The sequence below is a fragment of the Monopterus albus genome, unplaced genomic scaffold (genome assembly GCF_001952655.1).
Source record: "Monopterus albus unplaced genomic scaffold, M_albus_1.0 scaffold37.1, whole genome shotgun sequence".
Taxonomy (NCBI): Eukaryota; Metazoa; Chordata; class Actinopteri; order Synbranchiformes; family Synbranchidae; genus Monopterus; species Monopterus albus.
Genome location: NW_018127917.1, coordinates 37156 through 57114, shown reverse-complemented (window position 1 = coordinate 57114; position 19959 = coordinate 37156). Strand labels below are relative to the sequence as shown.

The 19959-nt window shown below is 40.4% G+C and overlaps 2 protein-coding genes across 4 annotated transcripts in view; both read right to left on the bottom strand.

Moving 5' to 3' along the window:
- Positions 1-11963, bottom strand: part of atosb (atos homolog b) — a 24662-nt gene extending 12699 nt beyond the window's left edge. For 2 of the 3 annotated variants that reach the window (XM_020598190.1, XM_020598187.1), the window contains exon 1: positions 11506-11963. The gene's annotated coding sequence lies outside the window, so the exon portion shown is untranslated. Of the gene's footprint in view, positions 1-2313; positions 2515-11505 lie in introns of all 3 variants that reach the window. The other variant, XM_020598189.1, reaches the window with a different exon arrangement.
- A 1771-nt stretch (positions 11964-13734) lies between these two features.
- On the bottom strand, positions 13735-18996 carry cenatac (centrosomal AT-AC splicing factor; the record flags this gene model as incomplete). The annotated part of the gene is made up of 11 exons (XM_020598195.1): positions 18703-18996; positions 17633-17799; positions 16991-17089; positions 16841-16907; positions 16635-16697; positions 16130-16197; positions 15905-16019; positions 15781-15811; positions 15497-15598; positions 14942-15074; positions 13735-13777 (listed from the first exon to the last, which is right to left on the bottom strand). Coding segments are annotated over exons 1-11 (1005 nt in total), but the record flags the coding sequence as incomplete, so codon positions are not given.
- Positions 18997-19959: the final 963 nt, after the last annotated feature.

Sequence of the window (19959 nt, the reverse complement as noted above, 5' to 3'; positions counted from 1 at the left end):
ATTTCAACTGAAAATGATCCAGTGGACAAATAGCTCTGTCAGAAAATAAGCTGCACAGTGAAATGGATATGACTGTGCCCAGAAAAAGTATTTACTGAAATAATCAGACTTAAATCTATAATTAAAAGGCTAAAAATATTCTTGGTTAACGCACACACCTAACTATTCATTAATTTTGCAATGGCCTTTTTTACTTTGTTGTATTTTAAGGTTAGGTTTATTTTATTTGCATGCACAAAAGAGAAAGAACATCTGTGTAGGCAAAACAAAGACAAGTGAAAAACAATAACACAAGTTGCTATAGCACAGAAACCTAAAGACCCAGAGAAGTGATAAATAGGACCAACAAAGACAAGTCCAGTTTGATTTGGCTCAGGCTAATGGAAGAGAGTAGACTGAAACATGCTTATATAAATGCTCATATGGAATTAGTTAAGAATCGACCCTGGACAATGATGCTCCCACATAAATAAGATAAAGGAAAACTTGTGTTTATCTATAGCTGGGATTCACAGCAGAAATGAATGATTTTGTTTGCAGGCCTAACATAATTTGGCTACTAAATGTTAGTGTGAACTAAGTTAGTAGGCAAAGGCAAACAAGGTGCTGATCTACATGCAGCAACAGGCTTACACATACACCAGGTTAGTCCTATTGAACAGCCTATTGTTAGACTGAGACACTCATCTGTCACTGGAGAGGCAAATGAAGCACCAGTGTGCTACGCAAAAATATTTGCAAAACAGGCAAAAGCACACTTATGACCCCGAGGCTCCTTGTAAACTAAGAAAAACTGCACATGGGTGGAATAAAACACACTTGTGCACACAAAGGTAAACACAAACGTCATTAGGAGGCACACTGATGGCTCGAACCGAGAAACCAGCTCTCAGTAAAATGAATGGGGGTGAAGAGTGCAGAGTTCACAGCTTGCACTTACCCTCAGGAAACACAGCGACATTTGCCCTGTGTGCATTCATCACAACACCCAGATGATGCATGTAAGTGTTCAGACACACAAACATAGGCACAGGGCACAGCATTCAAAGCACCATCACTTTTAGAAAAACAGGCAGAAACAAAGAAGAAATACAACCAATCATTTCAATAACCAACTCGCAGTCCTTGTCAGAAATGCAACAAATATAGACACTACACAATTAATTTTTTCCCCTAGATGCTCTTTAACAATTGCTGTATTCCACTTTTGAGAAATAGTTTATGAAAAAAACATCAGCTGCTCTGCTTAGTGCTGTCTGACGACTTGCCTGCTGCATTACTAGTTTAGATGCTATTTTATTACTATAAGAGAAATATTTTGTTCATATTATATTTTATTCAGGCATGTGGTAGTAGTGCAAGTCTACAACTTTCAAAAGCCAAGAGTTAAACTTTAATAAAGTGAATACAATGTGTTGATCATAGTGAAAAGTATCTTGCAAAGCATCTTTTTTCTTAAAATGTTTTGCCCCAGCTACCATCTCTTATGAGAGAAGCAAAAGTTGTTTCGTACTTGGTCTTTGAATGGGGTTAGTTCACAATATTGTAGACGATCTGAAATGACTTATTTTCAGTCAGTGAGCTAAGCTTTCATCTTGAATGGGCCTTTTGTAAAACTCATCTGTAGCTGCATTATTGTGTCCTCACTTTACACCTATAACATGAGTCTATTAACAAAGGTGTGATGGCAGCAGCATGAAGCAGTCGCCTAAATGCCCCAAATGTCTCATCAACTTTCATCAGAACCCCACCCAAGCTACTCCCAGGCCTGTACTGTGCCTTAAGGCTGATAAACACTCACACTTATGTACACATTCTCGCACACAAAAGGTTGCTGAGTGCCCCTGCAAACAATCACCTGTTGATTAGATTACAGGAGCCATCTAGAGTGTGGAAATCGGATGTCATTATGTGGATGGAATGACAGCCAGCTGTGTCTGAGTGTTTGTGAGCCTCAGACAAAGAGAGGAAACAGCAAAGGAAGACAGAAAGTGACAGAAGAAGACAGGTAAAGTTGGCATGACACAACAAACCTCAACGTGATAAAGTGTTACACCAAACACATACAATGCTCAGGCTGGGGAGTCATGCAGTCTAAACTAAGCTGGCTCAGTGACAAAGTTACTGAGAATGCTGTTTGACACGCACAGGGTACCTTTCTGTCTCCCTCTCCCTCCCTCCATCTCTTTCTGCCATTCATGTAGCCATTTTAGGAGACGTTGAGTCACCCGAGCTCAGCTGACAATATGACTGCAATCAACAGGAGCAACGTCAATACACTAGACTTGACAGCAGGACAATTGTGACACTCACCCTCTAAGAAAGATGTAGTTTATCTTGCTGCCTCGCTCTCTGTCTCTGTTTTTCCTTCCTTTATTTCGTCTGGTGACTGGATTTGTGACTCACTTTTCTTTCTCTCCTCCTCTGTTTCTTGTTCCACTGGGTCAGACTGCCTTCTCTCTCTCTCTCTCTCTCTCTCTCTCTCTTTGCTTTCTTCCTCCACTCTAGATGGTGCTGAGAACAACAGGGACAAGTCAAGTTGTTCTGCCTCCCTCTACTTATTTTGTCAGGATGTCCAGTAGCCTGTGCTGTCTCTCTCTCTCTCTCTCTCTCTCTGTATCTTGCTTTCTTCCTGTCTACCTCTCTCCACCCTCAGTCACACACATGCACAAATCAAAAACCCATCGGCAACCCTCACCCCTCTCGCTTGTTCCCTCCCACTCCTTTTCTTTCTCAAGAGCCCCCCCTGCTCTTGGTCCTTCCTTTCTCTCATTCGCACACCTCCAAAACAGCTTGAATACCAAAGCTACTTCACGTGCTAGCATTCCCCCTTCTCTCATTTTTCCTCTTTCTCATCCTCCATCTACTCTCAGGCCCCCTCCTTTCAGCTCTTTCTCACTATCCTACCCTCTTGTTCGGTGTCTGTTTTCTTTCTGTCGGTTTCCTCTCAGCTGATAGAGCGAGGCATGCTTTGCTCACTCAGCAGTGAAGGCATACAGGAAAAAGGGGGGTTAAGAGCCTCTGATTGGCCAGGGGGAAGAACTGAAGGGGGGCAAGCTCCACCCACTTGCTCCTGTTCGGCCTGTTCTGCAGAAGTAGAAGACCAAAGAGCACTTTCTCCACACAGTGTTTGTGTGCTAAATCTGCGTCATTGACAGCTTCAAGCATGTTTTGTGTACAGCGTTTTAATTGTGTAACCTCTCCCCATAATGTGCCAGCCACATGTGTGTCTGTTAGTTAAAGAGCAACACTTAATAAAGGAGTTAATGCCTTGGGGAATAAAGATGCAAAAATCTATGTAATTCACCCTCCTCCTTCCTTTTCTGCCTTATTCTCTCACATGCTCAGTGTGCAGCATGAAATGCACACAACGCCTGCAGCTGATATAAGCACAAGGCTCATCTGCTGCTGGACTACAGATAGAAAATAAAGTGTACGTGAAAAAATTTATCAGCAGAGTACCAGAAGCAGCCCACAGCTGTGTACATGTGCGTTAATTTTGCCATCTGTGAGCTAATAAGGAACAGTACACTGACTAAGCAAGATCTGGTGTGAGCAGCGTGTGGTCTCACCTCACACTTGCACAATGTGAGCAGAGACTAGGCAAGTTCAAGACACCGTGCACAAAGCATACTTAAAGCCGTCTAGAACACATTTTTAACACACAGCTCTGCCTGGCTCTCCCGTTGCAGACACAAACACACACCTAACTGGTTATATTTGATCCTTATTTAGGAAAGCAGCAGGGCTGACTTGTTATCAGATCGAGACATGCGAGACAAACCTACTGGCTGGAGGTCTGGAGCCGATCCCAGCTGACATCGGGTTATAGGTGGTGTACAGTTAAGAATGCCCACTGTTATTTCTCAGGGTAGCCAACAGTCTAAAACCCTAACATATTCAAGTTGCTATTATATAAAACAAGATTTCAGAGGAAAAGTTTGGTATTCTGACAAGAAAAACTGACTGAAACAATCACTTATAAAATAGCTGATTAACTGACTAAATGCTTCTTCTCTACATGTTCTTATAGATGGAGGCAGTATGCATAGATCTGTGTGGGAGGATGTCACACTTCTTTTCTTTAGAGTGTGTGAACAGTAGAAGTGAGCAGAGAGGATGTTTGAAAAACAAGACACGTCTTCAGCTACGTACCTCCAAATATAGAGCTGTGGGAATAGGGGACAGCAGAAAGGCGGGACTATAGAAGGCGTAAAAGTCAGAGACACCAAAACAGACAGAAGAAGATAAACTGACAGGATGATTGAAATGAGGCCAGGTTTCAGCTGCTGCGGCTGCTTTTGACATGAAAGCTTGTAAAAGAAAAAACAACTTATAATGAGAACTCTCTCCTCACAAGCAGCGCTGTATTTTGGACTTTGAGTTTTTAGCATACACCAGCATAATCTCACACAGTTCTGCCCCTTTAAGAGCCCACGTTGCCTTCCATATTTGCCAAAAAGGGTGTGTGTTTTCTATGAAGACCCTCCCCCATTGCAGGGCACTCTGAGTGCAGCTGAGGAGAAAGCAGCATTGAAAACACACACTCACATTCCATCAAACACAAACACTGATGCAGTCCTGACTTGGGAGTAAGGCTATAACAATGCATCACACACACACACACACAGATGCACACTGTATACAAAGTGACACCAGCTGTATGTGTGTGTGTGTGTGTACGCGCAGGGGGTTACCCACCAGCTCTAAACAGTCACAGCCTTCAAAAGCTGGTGAGCTTCGATTTGACACTACCAGCCCAAAACCTAGTTTTAGATGACTAGTATTAACATCAAAAATACAGGTCCAGTGCATCCTCCTCCTTCAACAGGGAGAGAACAAAATGAATAGAGGAAGAGGGGAGGTGGAGGAAGGGTGGGGAAGGAAAGTGTGTGCATGTTTGGGGGTGGGGGTGGGATTTGGACAGGAGCGTAGAAGCACACAAGTGGAGCCGTGTGTTTTCTTTAACAGGTGTACATCTCTCCCGTAAATGTGTGTTGAGAGCGAGCAGCAACCAAACAGTGGAACGAACTGTATTTTACTTGAGTACTTCATATTTCAACTTCACATTTTAGAGGCAAATATTTTACTTTTTATTCAACTACATTTATTTTATAACTTTAGTTACTAGTTACTTTTCAGATGAATACAAAAATACTGTATAAATATGATAAAACTAGCATCAAAACAAATCAGTATGTTTTGATGCTGATACTTTTGTACCTTTACTTTTAACAGAGTATTTTTATACTGTTGCACTGCTGCTTTTAGTTCAGTACAGGATCTGAGTACCTCTTCCACCACTTGTTTTTACTGGATTAATAATATTTTTGGAAGGACAACCATCAGTGTGTGAAATTCATTTATTAGCCTCCTTTGGACTGTCCAGCATAAGTCAGTCAGTGCTACACCACTGACAGGACTAAAGTTTAAAGTGGACATGTAAAACTGGCTTTCTCACTTATACAGCACAGGCCTATGTCTCAGTCTCTGTTTTCTGTTTTCAGCAGCCTCCGTTATAATGCATCACCACATGGTAATAACATTAACTACGTTCTGGTTTCAGTATTTCAGGGTGTAGAGGACACTCTCCAGACCAGACAGTCCTGTACATCCACCTTCATTTATTCAGGCAGCTGGACTTTACAGTAGAAGGGATCCCTAACCTGCCAGTTTGACTAATGTAACTCCACCCAAAATCCCACAACTAAAACTTTACCATTATCAGATGGCCTGCTTGTGTAGATTGGTTCTAGCCCACAGTGTTTTCTTCATATTTGAATTTCTACAGCACTATAACAATTTGGTGAGATGAACTCTCGCCGGAAACTAACGTTTGACCAGCTGTAGACAAATAAGCTCACAAAGCTGAAAAAAGAAACTTATTTAAGTATTTATCTTTACTGCCCATACAAAACTGTGTGCATATGTGTTAATACTTTGTTCTCCTTGCCATTTAAGCAAACCAGCTAATTATGTTTGGCCAATGAAAACCCCATTTGTTTTCACTTCATTATGCCAGGGTTATATTTCAGATTTGGGCTTATGTTTACACTGGGCAGATGCAGAAAATAAACGCTGCTGTTAAAAATGCTGTAAAAAATGTGAGATGACTAGATTTAGCAAGTGTGCAAACATTTCCTTTGTGTATCCTGTAATCGGCTCCTGTGATTAAATTTCATCACTGCTATAAGTAATGTTTGGTTTAAGTTTGGACGAAACACTCTACACTTAGTTCACCTGCTGAGAAAATATGGGAATTAAAGGGAAGAGTAGGACAAACACCAAGTAGTGATTGATGGCACTGACTGATGAAGGTTCCCAATGAGAAAGGAGAGTGAAAAGGGAAGAAATGCAGAGATGGGGAGGAGTGTGGCACCCTGAGACTTGGTGACAGGCTGGGCCAGCTCAGAGGATGGAATGTTCCACAGAAATATGTTGCCTATTCATGGAGGACAGGAAATAAAGCTCTCGCTCTCTTTCCACCTCGGCTCCATTCCCTCTCCTTTACCCTGAATTCAGCTGCCTGTCTTTTTGTCTATTTCCCTCTCTCTTCACCTCCACATCTGTGTTTCTTCCTCTCTCCCCGTCTCCTGGCCTTAGGCTATTTTTTTCTCTGCATATTCTTTCAGCTTAAATCAATTCCTTTTTTCCCTTTCATGCTTGGGGAACTCACACAGTATGCTGGTTCTGCACCACTAAGACTGGTACTGGCTGAATGTACTCTAGCCTGCCATCTGAGCTCTGAAAGGGAAGGATAAAATGATCACTTTCTTTGATATGTAGCTCACTAATACCTAGCTAGAACATACTGTCATTAGGACACATCCTCTGGTGCAAAGTGAAGTACAAACTGAAACACTGGACACTTATACAATATATTGAGCCTAAACTGAGATTTGTTTAAAGTTTCATTTCTTCAGCCCAACTGGTGGCTGTTTCTCAAGTGTGTCATCATACTGATGGAGCCCTCTGCTTGTTATAATGGGCCACAAACAAAAGAGCTCTTGCCATGGGCTCATATCACTGCAATCTGAACAAAAACACTCAGGCTCAGCTGTTCCCCGGCTCTGATGAGACACACAAAACCAGCCAGGCACACATACAAACATTTACACTACAGCACACCAATGAACCACAACTGCAAATATACAAATAAAGACACAGTTATGCCCCAGTGATAAACAAAAGGTATCAGGGCTCCATTTCCTTCTGCAGGCCTGCCACGTGATTAGCACTCACTCCACTTGGGCTTAAAATGTGGAAAACACACACACAGCCTTGTACTACTTGAAGACATACAATTTCATGCACTTTTTTTTTACCAAACATACAATTTCAGTCTATAAAATGATATTAATAATTCATTTCTGAGTGGGTGTCACAGTTTTCTGAAGGGTACAACATTCTTTTATTCTGTATAAAAGTCAATCTGTGTGACAAATGATGCATGAAAAGGCCCAGGCCTGTCACACATACCGAGCCACCACAAGATGGAGAGATGGGAATAAAAGCAGCACAGAGAGATGGAGGGCTTTGATGCCAGGCAGGAGGAACTAGACAAATGACAGCATACTAGAGAGTAACGGACAGAGGGAACAAGACGAAAAGGAGAGGGGAAGAGAGGGAGCAGGTCTTTGCTTGATAAGCTCTGTGTTGGCCTATATAAAGCACAGAGGTACCTGTGCCTTCCAACATCTATTCATTGATTCCTGGACTTGTATGGAAGCCATATCAACAGACTAAATGGTTTGCAAGCTATATACATAGAGTTATATTTAGCCTGTTAGGACCAAGTATGAAACTCAACCCACTTTTGAGGCTCCCAGCACTGGATTTTAGACATCTGTTTGTCATCAATTCCACCCATGAGGTTGAATATAAAGGTCCTGCAACAGCTGGTTATTACCAAAAAATACATATTACACATTTTACACAACAGATAAAGTTAGTTTTCCTAAGAATAGTTTGGATAAATAAAACCAAAAAACTCTCACATACCCACACTGTACCGAACTTGATATCGCCACACTTTGCCTCTCAGGGTGTAATGTCAAACCACGTTGATTTATTCAGCAGGTGGTACTGTCACCTTGCCATCCTGGCCCCTCTCTCTAGACTATGTTGAAATAAAGGCTACGGAGCCACAAATCTAAGAAAAAAGAAACTGTTTCTCAAAAGGTGTGATGCTGGTTTCCATTAATAAAACACAAGGTCGTGTAATCTTTCTTTGGGGGTTTTCAATCCCCAGATGAATAAAATAATGATGTCCCTTATCAAATAGTTTTAAACCAGATCTCAATATCTTTAGTCAATGAGTAACCTACGACTACACTGTCCCTCAGCGGGGCCAATGTCTGCCAGAATGTGCTCTAAAAAAACACTTTATTAGGTTATAAGCTCAGTCCCACTATTTAGACAACGCTGGCATCTAACATGCAATGCTAACACTCCGCAAGGTCAATTCCTGGCAGAAGTGGCCTGATAGAACATGGTGTTGCACCTGTTGAAGCTTTTTGGGCTGGACTGGGCTTTACATATTGAAATATAAAACCTCACATGAATCAAATCCTTGAAAAAATGCTTAGTTGACTCATTATTTTGAGTCTTCGTTCCACTGGCAAAGACTTAGACTTCAAAACAGTGTCCTAATACTCACTTATTCCAAGCATCCTTGAATTGATAGGCATTCCATTCAGTTTCCCACAAACAGATGAATCTGTTTTCCCACAGTCGATTCTATAGAGAACAAGGTTACAAGAACATGGACACTGCAGGTTTTCAAGAGGCCTAACTAATGACTCCTATTGTCAGGCCATTAAGGGGGACTAGCTGACATTTAATGGTAAGACTGAAGCTAGGTTTAGCTAGTGCATTAGTGTGTGTAAATGCCAGAGGCATAAGTACAGGTTTCATGTTTAAAGCGGCCTAAGTCAAATCTGCACAAAAACTATATTAGGAGCTCAGGAATAAGTGGTTATTGTGAAAGAAAGAAGATGAGGATCAAGTGGGATAAGTAAAAAAAAAAAGGTCTTTTATTAGTGCCATTATATTGATTATAGCACATGAGGGATCATGTGAATGGGGGACCTTTATTTCTGTGCACAACTGGCAGGTCAAGGTTTAAATTAACATATAGAAAGGAAACCTACATTACAGGGAAGCTACTAAGACAGGCAGCATTTCTGTATTGTAAGACAAGAGAAACATTGTTCCTGTAGTTTTCCAGTCAGTACTGGTTCTTTGTAATGGCTTAAGGCTATGCAATAAAGCATGTATTCACAGTGATATACTGTACTCATGCCTATAGAGCAGCCCTGTGATGGATTGGTGACCTGTCCAGGGTGTACCCCGCCTTCGCCCGATTGCCGGCTGGGATTGGCTCCAGCAACCCCCCCCCGTGACCCCGTTCAGGGACTAAGAGGTTGAAAATGGATGGATGGATGCTTATAGAGCTATATTATTAGCACTTCCCTGCCCGTACAATTAAACAGAGGTAAATTAGCACTTTAAGGATGCAAATACAATACGTACATTGATTCACACTCAGCACGCACTATAGTCCAATAGAACGCCAGAGCAATGCTGAGAACTGGATCTAACCTAAATAATCATCTGTAATCTCTGGCACCAATTCCTGCAGCGACACTATGGAAGGCTGGCAACAAGCCTTCGTCATCTCAAAGTGTTTAACGGCCACCCCCTTTCCACACACATATATACAAAGCACTGCCAGGTACAGATGCTAAACAGATAATCGCAGTCATGAAATCTAACCACTCAATCAAATGGCCACAACTGGTAATCTATTTGTTCAAACACAGGTTGGATGCACGGTGTCCCTTAACCCTTAATGTATATTGTAGCATAACTTCAGGCAAAGTAAGAAGGCCAATGCTTGACAAAAGGCTGTAACACTGTAAACCTGGGTCTAGTCTGTGAAGAACTGGGCTCATTAAGTATTACAAGGCTCATGTTGATCATACACATCATCTCGTCTTCTAAACAGCCTTACTAGGGTGGCTCCATATATAACCATGAGATAACACATGACTACTCATGGCCACACTCTTACTTAACTCAGTGTTAAGTGGCTGGGCAATAAGCAAACCATAAACACCATACATTTTGCTGAGGTTGAATATCTTGGCACTTATACATTTTGAAGTAAGCAAACAGACAAGTTTGAGGATTCCTGGTGCGATTTTTCCGTCCATGCTAAAAATGTCCCACCTTCATCTTGCTGAGTTTTTGATCCCTACCCCCCTTCCTTTTGTTTTGATGAGAGGATTTTTCTCAGTTTCTTTGTTTCACCTGAATAGACTGAATTCATTTCTTCTCTTTTATTGTTTTAACATTGAAGAACTTAAGCCAATCTGTAAATGTGGTCACAGGAAGCCCGGACCCAGGGCAACTGCACAACATGCACCTCACCTTCAAGGCTGGTTACATTAAAGCTCCACATGACGCCACACTCAGCTGAGGACAAAGCCCACTGGTTTCGCCCAGACAGAGAGGTGGGGAGTGGCTGTCACAGCAATGCAAGGACAAGCAAAAGAGAGTAAAACGTAGACTTGCAGGTGGATTTTCTGCAGCAAGGCATGCATGTGTGTGCAGAAATCTTCTACTTACATACATGTGAGGCAGGTAGTGGATTCCCATATGCACATGTATATATGGGTGATGCAGACTCTGACTGCTTAGCCTACATGTGAGCTTAATGTGTATGTCAATGCCATTATGCCCTGCATCTCATGACAATAGGAGGCAGGGCACTGCAGCTAGACATAGTAACACTGTAATAATTCATTCTATTCTAAAACTTAATTATTTTTAAATATACTGTAACAAGAGTCTGATGCCAAAATCAGTGCTCTCTTCACTGCATAATGCAAAGCAACTTCCAAGTGCAATCCAAGGGAACAATACGCCCACTGCACCCAGAGCTATCTTCTCTCCTGTAAGCTTTACAGTGATCACCATCACTGCACCCACTGAACTACAATCATAATCTCTCCTTCCTGCACAGCCCATATTTGCAGTACCAGGAGGGCATGGGAGTGCAATTGTAACAAAATTACATTTTTACACATGCACTTAAGACATTAATGAGAGACACACACCCATAATGATGATTTATACACTGAGTTTTCTATCACTGTCCCCAAACCACCGCATACATGCATATACACATAAAGAAAGAGTGAGGAGGGCAGACAAAGCAAGGGAACGCCCCCTACACCTTGCAAGCAAGCTGCTGCTGTCAGGTCATCAGCTGGCCTTGACTTGATTCCTGTCATTCTTCACTCGGATTCTCAATTGATTTAAGCAAAAGATGACCGTGAAGACCTGAATGCTCAGCGTGCAAACGCTAACTGCAACCATTCAGAAATGACGAAATAGCCTGAACCTTAATGCAATTTCCATATATAGCCATCTTTAAAGTTCACACAAAGCAGAAGGCTGGCTGAATTACCAGATTCGAAGATTCTGAAGCGTACTCACCGAACAAAAACGAGGTGGACTCGGAAGGGAAAACAGTGTGGTAGTCTGAACTGAAGCGTTCCTATCGTCTGGGAGTTTGGCCTTTTGTTATCTCTGTGCTACGCTGTCCGATTCCAGGTAACCACCGTTATGGGGCGAAAATCGACTTCGAAGCCACAAGCCGTTAGTTAGCCTAACTGTCTAAGGAGTAAGATAATCGGACAGTTTCAGCCCTGTCCTCCCAGTCTGTGTTGCAACATATCTTGCGTTCTTGCTGGCTGACTACGTCCCTTCCTCTTTGTGCCTGTCTTTTTTGTGCTCAGAACTGTTTTCGTTGCTTCAACCTTTGCCTGAAATTCCTCCTCTGCTCCTTTAAGCGAGAACGTTTCCGGGGTTTGCTAGGCAGTATGTACTGGGCGAGGCTTCACGGCCAGCTGAGCGCCTGTCATTTAGGCGATTGGCCACCTCCATTCGGCATAGCCAATCAGCACTCATAAATTAGGCCTTGTTTATAATGTGCGCCTGTGATTGGACCGTGGATTACTTCAAGAAACGCCCAGTACACGTGCATTTTCTCCCCTCCCATTCTTCACTGCCAAGGGTAGCTGTTGTGCTGTCAATATATCCTTCACAGAAACTATAGCAAACCATACACTGATGTAAGTAACAGAACACTTTATACATATATAGAGCACTGACACCAACATGTGGAGAAAGTATTTACGGCAACAGTTTATTCTGCAGTCAAATTTACACAAGGTAATCCCCTTCCTTTCTTCCATTGGCACTGAATCAGCCATAACCATGCTGTCACAGAGCTAAGAATAGATCAGCTACACGTTGTATCCCCATACAGCCTTGCAGCTGCACTGAGCTCCACACCCATCTACCCAGGGTACACAGGAGACTCATTACACTTTGCTATAGAGAAGAGGCCTAAGAGAAAGGCCCACTGCAAGGTCAGGAAGTGGAATATAGGACGTTGCATTTCCTGCTCTTTGCCATTCATCAGTCGTTATGCTGATATTCTACTTAACCAGTGCAACCACTGCATATATTGCAAAATCGCCCTTCCTGTATTTGTTTTTATATCTGGATTACAAATTTTGGGAACCAAACAATTATGCCTTATTACAAACCCCTTTAAGGTGATTTCTTATTTTAATTAGTTCTGCTGTAGCAAAATTTATTTTCCTCATGGATGCATTTAAGAGAACAGGATGCATCTTTTGGGCCTTTTTCATGTAGCAAATCAAGCTTTCATCATGGATTTTGTGCGTAGGTACATAATGGAGGACATTATGTACCTACGTTACAATTACCACAATATTTTTTATTTGTCACATCATGTTTTACAAGTCATGCTCTGTTGCCAATTGAAATGACACACAAACTAGCACCTTCTTTCTAAAATAAAGAAGAAAACCAAAAGGACAATTTAAAATGCTGAATCTATTGAGATAAAAATGTGTATATATTTTATCACATCCTATATCATAGTGACATTTCCATATGCAGCCTTCAAGCCTTTCTCAGGATTCATCACATATCATGATGTGAAAAAGGAAATGAAGGCTCATCGTTTGTTCAGCAGTCACTACAAAAAACAGAGCTGCTTCTGGTATCATGTGTATTCGAGATTATGAACAAAAACAGTGTTATTCAGTGATGTCAACTTATCACAGTAACTGCTTTTGTATGTTGAGTGGCTAGTGCCCCCTGCTGGTCACTGACCAGAACAGTTGCAAGAGCCGTGACGTTCTAACCATAAAGAATCTAGACAGGAAATGAACTTTGGCTTTTCTTTCCGATTTCTTTGTCTGTGGTCACACTTCCCTTTTGATCCAACTGAGTAGCTCAGTGACCAATTAAGGGGCAGCATCAATTCGTTGTTGAGCCAGTCAATGTAGTTTTTATATTAAAAAAATGCAATTATCAAACGCAACTTTCTATTGTCAGTAGACACAGTAAACACTCACCGATGGTCTAAGCATGTTTCTTTACTGCAAACATTCCCCTTTATGTTATAAAGGTTACATTACATTTCCCATAAATACACTTTTCAATCTGGCTATAGATCAACAGTGGGGTGTCTAGTCAATCCAAGCATTTCAATTAAGTATAAGAAACATAGTATAACAGCTCCTTCACATGAATTATAACAGCCTTAAATTTTAAATGTCAGAATTTGTCTGTTCAATCATTTTTGCTTTTTTTTGGACTATCAGTGCCATGTTCACTTGTCCTCCTCTTCTGTTTGTTCTTCTGCCTTTCCTCTTTTCTGAATTGGTGTCTGTTGAAAAAAAGAATAAAATCACATTAACATGCTAAGACTAATGAATTTAATCTACTGAGCTGAAAATTAAATACTGTCTCTTTTTAATGTTTGCTCAGGGACAGCAGATGGAATTTACCCTGTAGGCCTACTCTTCCTCGAATACTAATGAAATACAGTAGAATGTTGAAAAAACTTAGAAAAAAATCAACTGGACTAGATTTCTAGGTCAAAGACGTTTCACCTCTCATCCAAGAGGCTTCCTCAGTTCTGACTGACTGGTGTTGAGCCGGAGATATTTATCCCCCTCGGTATGGTTTCAGTCCTTTTGAAGGCCAACAATGTCCCCTAACGACTGAGTTGTTATAGCCCAGTATCGGTGAGAGTCGTATGTATTTAGAGTAGAATGTATTTAATTAAAAAGTGTTTTAGTATGTACATGTTGGCAGCTTGCTTGAGTTAACAAGTGCTAAAATACTACTGGGATACAAAAAAAAAAAAAAAAAGTTATTGTGCTGTTGCCATGATGACCACTAATAAATTACAAATTACATTAGTGTGGAAGTCGTCGCTAGCAGCAGAATAACAATGAGCTGTTTTCCACTGACCGTTTTGGCATGTTACTGTCACACAGATATTTTTTGCTTTCAAAAATCTCCGTTAGCTGTTAAATCAATGATGGTCACTCTCAGTAGGTAAAAAGTGTTTGCAGCCTCTGTACAATCTCACTTCTGTACCATATAGATCTATACATTTAGTTTGTGCACAAACACATTACTCATCTGACATCTAGGAAGAGGGAATGCAGCTCGTAGTTATATAAGATCAGATAAGATAATCCTTTATTGTCATTGTAACACATACAACAAAATTTAAGCGCATGTTGCATATGTAATTTTTCCCATTTATAAAGATTTATAATGTAGGGATCCTGGAGTATCATAAGTATGGTGTTTTCAGCAAGAATGAGATTAAAAAAGCAAAACACTTCAGGAAAAGATCATACAGTAACTCTGAAAAGAAATAAGCACCATGTAAAAAAATATCACATTACTGCAGTATGTTTCCATACACACTGATGATCTTCTATCAAAGTGTACAGTGGTGCATGTAACAATCTTAAATTTGTCATTGTTCTGTCTCTCTCACACACTGGTGTTGTGGCAAGTGCTGTGATCTCACCTGGACTGCCAGCGCCGGCCACTGTTCCACACTCTGCCGAAGGAGGGAAGCCAGTTGGCGTCTGTATGTGAGCTGTGATCGAAGTTGGCCCCGACTCTGTTCGGTGGAAGCTTCTTCAGCTTCTCTTGCTCCTCTGGCAAAAGACAGGTGAGGCCTTTTTAACTAGATTAATCTTTTTTAAGGTTTTTATTAAAGTCGAAATTGACATAGTCTTTGTATCACTGAGACTGACTAAGATTAAGATCAGAAACCAACATATTACTGCTTTGATTATAAAGGCACAACACTAGTACCTAAATGTATATATGGCAGTAATGCAACAAAAGTTAAAGTCCTCAAGCATATCAAGGCATAAAATCATAGTTCCACATTTTCCATAAGTAATGTAACTGATAAAAAAAAAAAACTGCTCATAATTGCTCTTCTCCTGAAAATTCAAAATCAGTTTCATGAAAATTATCATTAAGCTGGAACATTTCTTTGGGCAAACAGCTCAGCCACCAACAAATTTACATAACACACATCTTAAAAAAAATCTGTATGCATGATTCCTACTCTGTTTAAGGAACTCCTGGAGCGATGGGCCAATCTCTGGATGTGCTGCAACGCCGGAGGTTCCCTCCAGAGGATCGTCCTGGAGCCAGGGAGGGACGGCACCTGTGAAGTATAATAATCCTCAGTGGTAAGGCCTAATAAATATACATCTATCAAACCCGTCAAATCCAGATGAGTGTGATCAACTGGAATGAATTTTAAAGACAGTAAACATTTTCTAGACATATCTATGATATAAAATTGTAATAAATAAACCCAACCATTACATAAACCGATCACCGTACCTGTGTGAACATTTCCACTGTCTGATGAATCCTGTAACAGAGATTAAATTAGGTTATTGTGTTTGTGTTTTTTTTAAAAAAAAGGTAATTATTAAACACTTTGCTGTAATAGCTGTCAGTCTACCTGATAACCTATGAAAGTGAGGCCTTGTCCTGGGGCAGCCCACGGTACTTCGACCATTGAGTCGACAAAGCTGGTCCCCACCTGCTGATCGGATCTCTGAGATGTAAACTGAAAGCTGTTCCCCAGACAATAAGATGAGCCCCAAGCAAGCAAGAGTAATTTCAAGTGCTATGGATGATACAATGCAAAAAATGCATCCAGTGTCACAGGGAGACACAGCGTTACCTGACAGAATCCTTTGCAGACATGTCGGTGCTGTTGGGTCCATTGAACAACTCTGGCTCTGCGTCACGCTGATATTGATTCAGGAAAAGCCAACAGTGGTTTCACAGAGGAAGTCTGACCTCTAATCATGCTTCATATCAATACTTATCATCACAATCCACAAAGACTACTTTCCCAAATGTTAATTCTCCATTAACATACTTATTTTTCTCTTTAAGCTTCAACCCATTTTCACCATCTCTGAGTAGGTTTTAAACTAATACCTTTCCTATCGTCTAATGAGGGGAAATACTTTGCTCTTAAACTACTCTGGCCAATAGACAAGGTTTCACCAGCCACTTTACTAAGTTAAACAGGATCTCCAGAGGGCTCTTATGTTGGTGGTTACAATCATTTAGCGGGAGAATGGTGGGATTTCCTATCTTACAGTGCAACTCAAAATCATGAAAAACTACAGTCAATACCACAGTGATGGATACTGCCACTACATCCATGGAAAACAAACCTCTAAAAGAGACTGAAGGACCTCATGACGATGCTTCTCCTGGGCCCGGATATAATCAGCTTGCTGCAGGAATGAAAAGAAAAAGTTTACCATCCTGCTTTAAATATCATTCTTCAGAACAGTCTTTAATATTGTAGTGTAGCATTGGCTGTAGAGTTAGTTGTCATTAAGGTTAATGCTATGTTCATTGAAAACAAATGCATTACCTGTTTAATTAATTCATCCTCCTTCTCTACAAATGATTCCAACACGTTTGCCACCTCAGCTTTAAACCTAAACAAAACAAACCATGAACCATGCAATTCTTTTTCAAAAAACATTATATTAATGTAGACTTTTTAGCTTGTTAGGTCTACCTTTCAATGTCCTCCTCAGTAATGATGACCTTGTCTCTAAGTTTTGGGTCAGCCTTATTGTCCCACCAGAATTTGTGTGTATTCTTCCTGTGCTCTGGGCTAAGACCAAATACATTTGTTATGTCAACCAACAACCAGAAGAAACAAGTAATTTATTACAAATATTCATAAGAACGAGTGAGAATGAGTATAAGAATTTCAAACATTTGACAAATGTCAAGTTGTTTGGGCAAAACAAGCCACATCTACATTTTACTATAGCTGTATGCAGACTCTGGGCAAATTACAGATTTTGTTGAATTTTGAAGGGAAAATAAATATATACAACTTCAGCAGCAAACGTCAAAGGTTAATACATGGTTACATTTTGTTTCAAGAGCTTAAAAAGTAGAAACTAAATTAAACAGGGACTGTGGTAAAAGTCGGGGCACCACACTACTCGTCAAGTCTCAGAACCTCATTAACTCATTAAGTTTTAATTCACTCATTAGGAGTAGCAAGGTAGGTTAAGAACTGTAATCAGAAATTGCCAGTTAATATATTCTCTGTCAGGGGGTGGCTATAAAAAACACAGTAAAAACCATCAAAGCACTCCCAGACAAACAAAATAGCTAATTAAAGGTTGAATCAAACAAAGCTTACGTGCACATATGTTCTAACAGGCCTCCGTACAGCACTGTCATGTTGCCATCTGTGATGTTTCGTTCTACTTCAAGCCCACAACAGTAGCACCAGAATGTCTTCTTGTGCTGGGTGCTCTCAAACTTTTCTACTTGGGGTTTTTTAAGTGTTCGGCGAGCTTCCTTCACCTGGGAGACAGTGGATGAACCAAACACAGAAAACATAAAAGTTACATTCGAATACTAGAAGAGTAACGCAGTCTAATAAACAGGCCTGCAATAAATTCCAGCTTCATAAAGATTAAAAAGTTGTATAGGTCATATTGGAGGCTGTAGTTTGAGGTGTTATTAGTAATATTGGATTACATCTACAGATGGTGGATTATAGAGTAAAATACAAAGATCACAAAGTCACATACACTCAGCTGGTAGTTCATTGTGTCCACCTGTCTAAGACTATTTTACCTGCTTTAGAGAGGTGTTGGTTCTACTGTAAGATCGTTTTAAAGGCTATAATTTGTGGTGTTGTTGTGCTATATTGCATTATACAAAAATGCTTCCATTTATTAGTCTACCCTGAGATAACTGATGTGGCCAAAATAGCAAACACCCGTTGGTATAATGCAATACAATTCAACAGCACCGCAAACCATATCTTCCAAAATAACCATATACTTGAATCACTATCCCTCTAAAACAGTTTGAACCTTCATAAAGGGAAGATTTATTGCAAGTTAGTTAGACTTCCCAGTAAACTACTGAGTTTACACTGTGTACAGTGTATACTATAATATAGTATATTATAGTATATATAACCTTAGACTGTATTGCTAAAAAACGCAAATGTTTCTACGATAAAATCTAGCAGTGCAAACCCAAAAATTGCTATAAATCCGTGTGTGTGTGTGTGTGTGGTAGATACAGTGTCCGTGATGGGGTGACACAACTTGATCGTTTTGATTTCGACGACGGTTAGCAGCTATAGCAATGCGGCTAGTACACCAAAAGGCTAGGTTCACCAAAGTGAAAGAAAATACGAGCACACAATACTCAAAATGTTAGTCGGCAGTAAGAATCAGTTGACCTACTTACCTTTTCTAAAAATTTGAGAAGAACCACTCTCAATCTGCTTTGGTGATTCTTTCCGAAGACGTGTGTCTTCCCTTTGAATGTTGTCTGCCTACATATGGCACAATAATATGCACCCATTTATACAACGTGTGAAAAACGGAAAACACACTGGAGCCGAATTAACAGTTTGCTAGAAGCAAGCATTTCAATTATTTAGTTTTATTGAATTTTTGTTCTGATCCACCTATTCAGGTAAAACGCTAAGCAACACTGGCTATGTTAGTAATCCGCCACAGGAAGCAATTCCACGTCGCTATATTGCCCCCCTAGAAACAATCATACGGAACTATTATTTTTCTCGTTTAACGGGGGACGACAACCTGGTGGCAAACAACTTTAAGGTGCATTACCGCCACCTACCATGCTGGAGTGTGGAGCAGAATTATTTACCCAAACCCAATAATACTTACACATGCTAATAATAATCCTAAACTCTATCCAGCAGCCTTGCATCGCTCAAGAATAATATATTAAAACACCCACCTTTATAACTGAATAAATACTCAAAAGTCAATTCTGCCATTTCCCCTTCTCTTAGCTTCCTTTTCCACATTATATATTTGACACTCACATAAAACGTTTAACTCGTTCCTATTTAAAAGTACTCACACAAACCATTTGGATGTTTTCCTTTCAAATGCATTGTCTTATTAAGCCTTGCATGCCCCAATCATAACCTTGTTATAGCTTTTCATCTCTGTTATTTCTACATGTTACCTACATGCCTTATCCTTCTTTTTGCATATATTGTATTTTGCCCTGTTATCCTACTGTCCCAATCCCTCTGCCATTCTAAAAAGAAAGTGTTAGAGCTCTACTGGGGAATTAAAAGCAAGAGAAAATAAGTAGGTCATTCGTTTGGACCTGAACAGTTCCAGCTCTGTAATAGTATGAATGACCAATGGTAGAGAGTTCAGTTCCACTGAAAAGGCATGATCACCAAGCTTCTTACATCTGGATCTTGGAACATCTAGAAGAAACTGACCACTAGACTGGAGTGAATTGTTATGCTTGCCAGACATTAAACGTTCTGTCAAGTAGGAAGGGGTCATATCAAAGTCAAAGTGTTTATTTGTCATATGCACAGTTAGGAAACGTGTTTCCCTGTACAGTGAAATTCTTACTTTGCCGTCCACATGAATGCCACAAAATACAAATGAAATATAAAGTAGATAAATAAGTAACACAAAATCTAAGGCACTTTAAGCAGCAAATGCA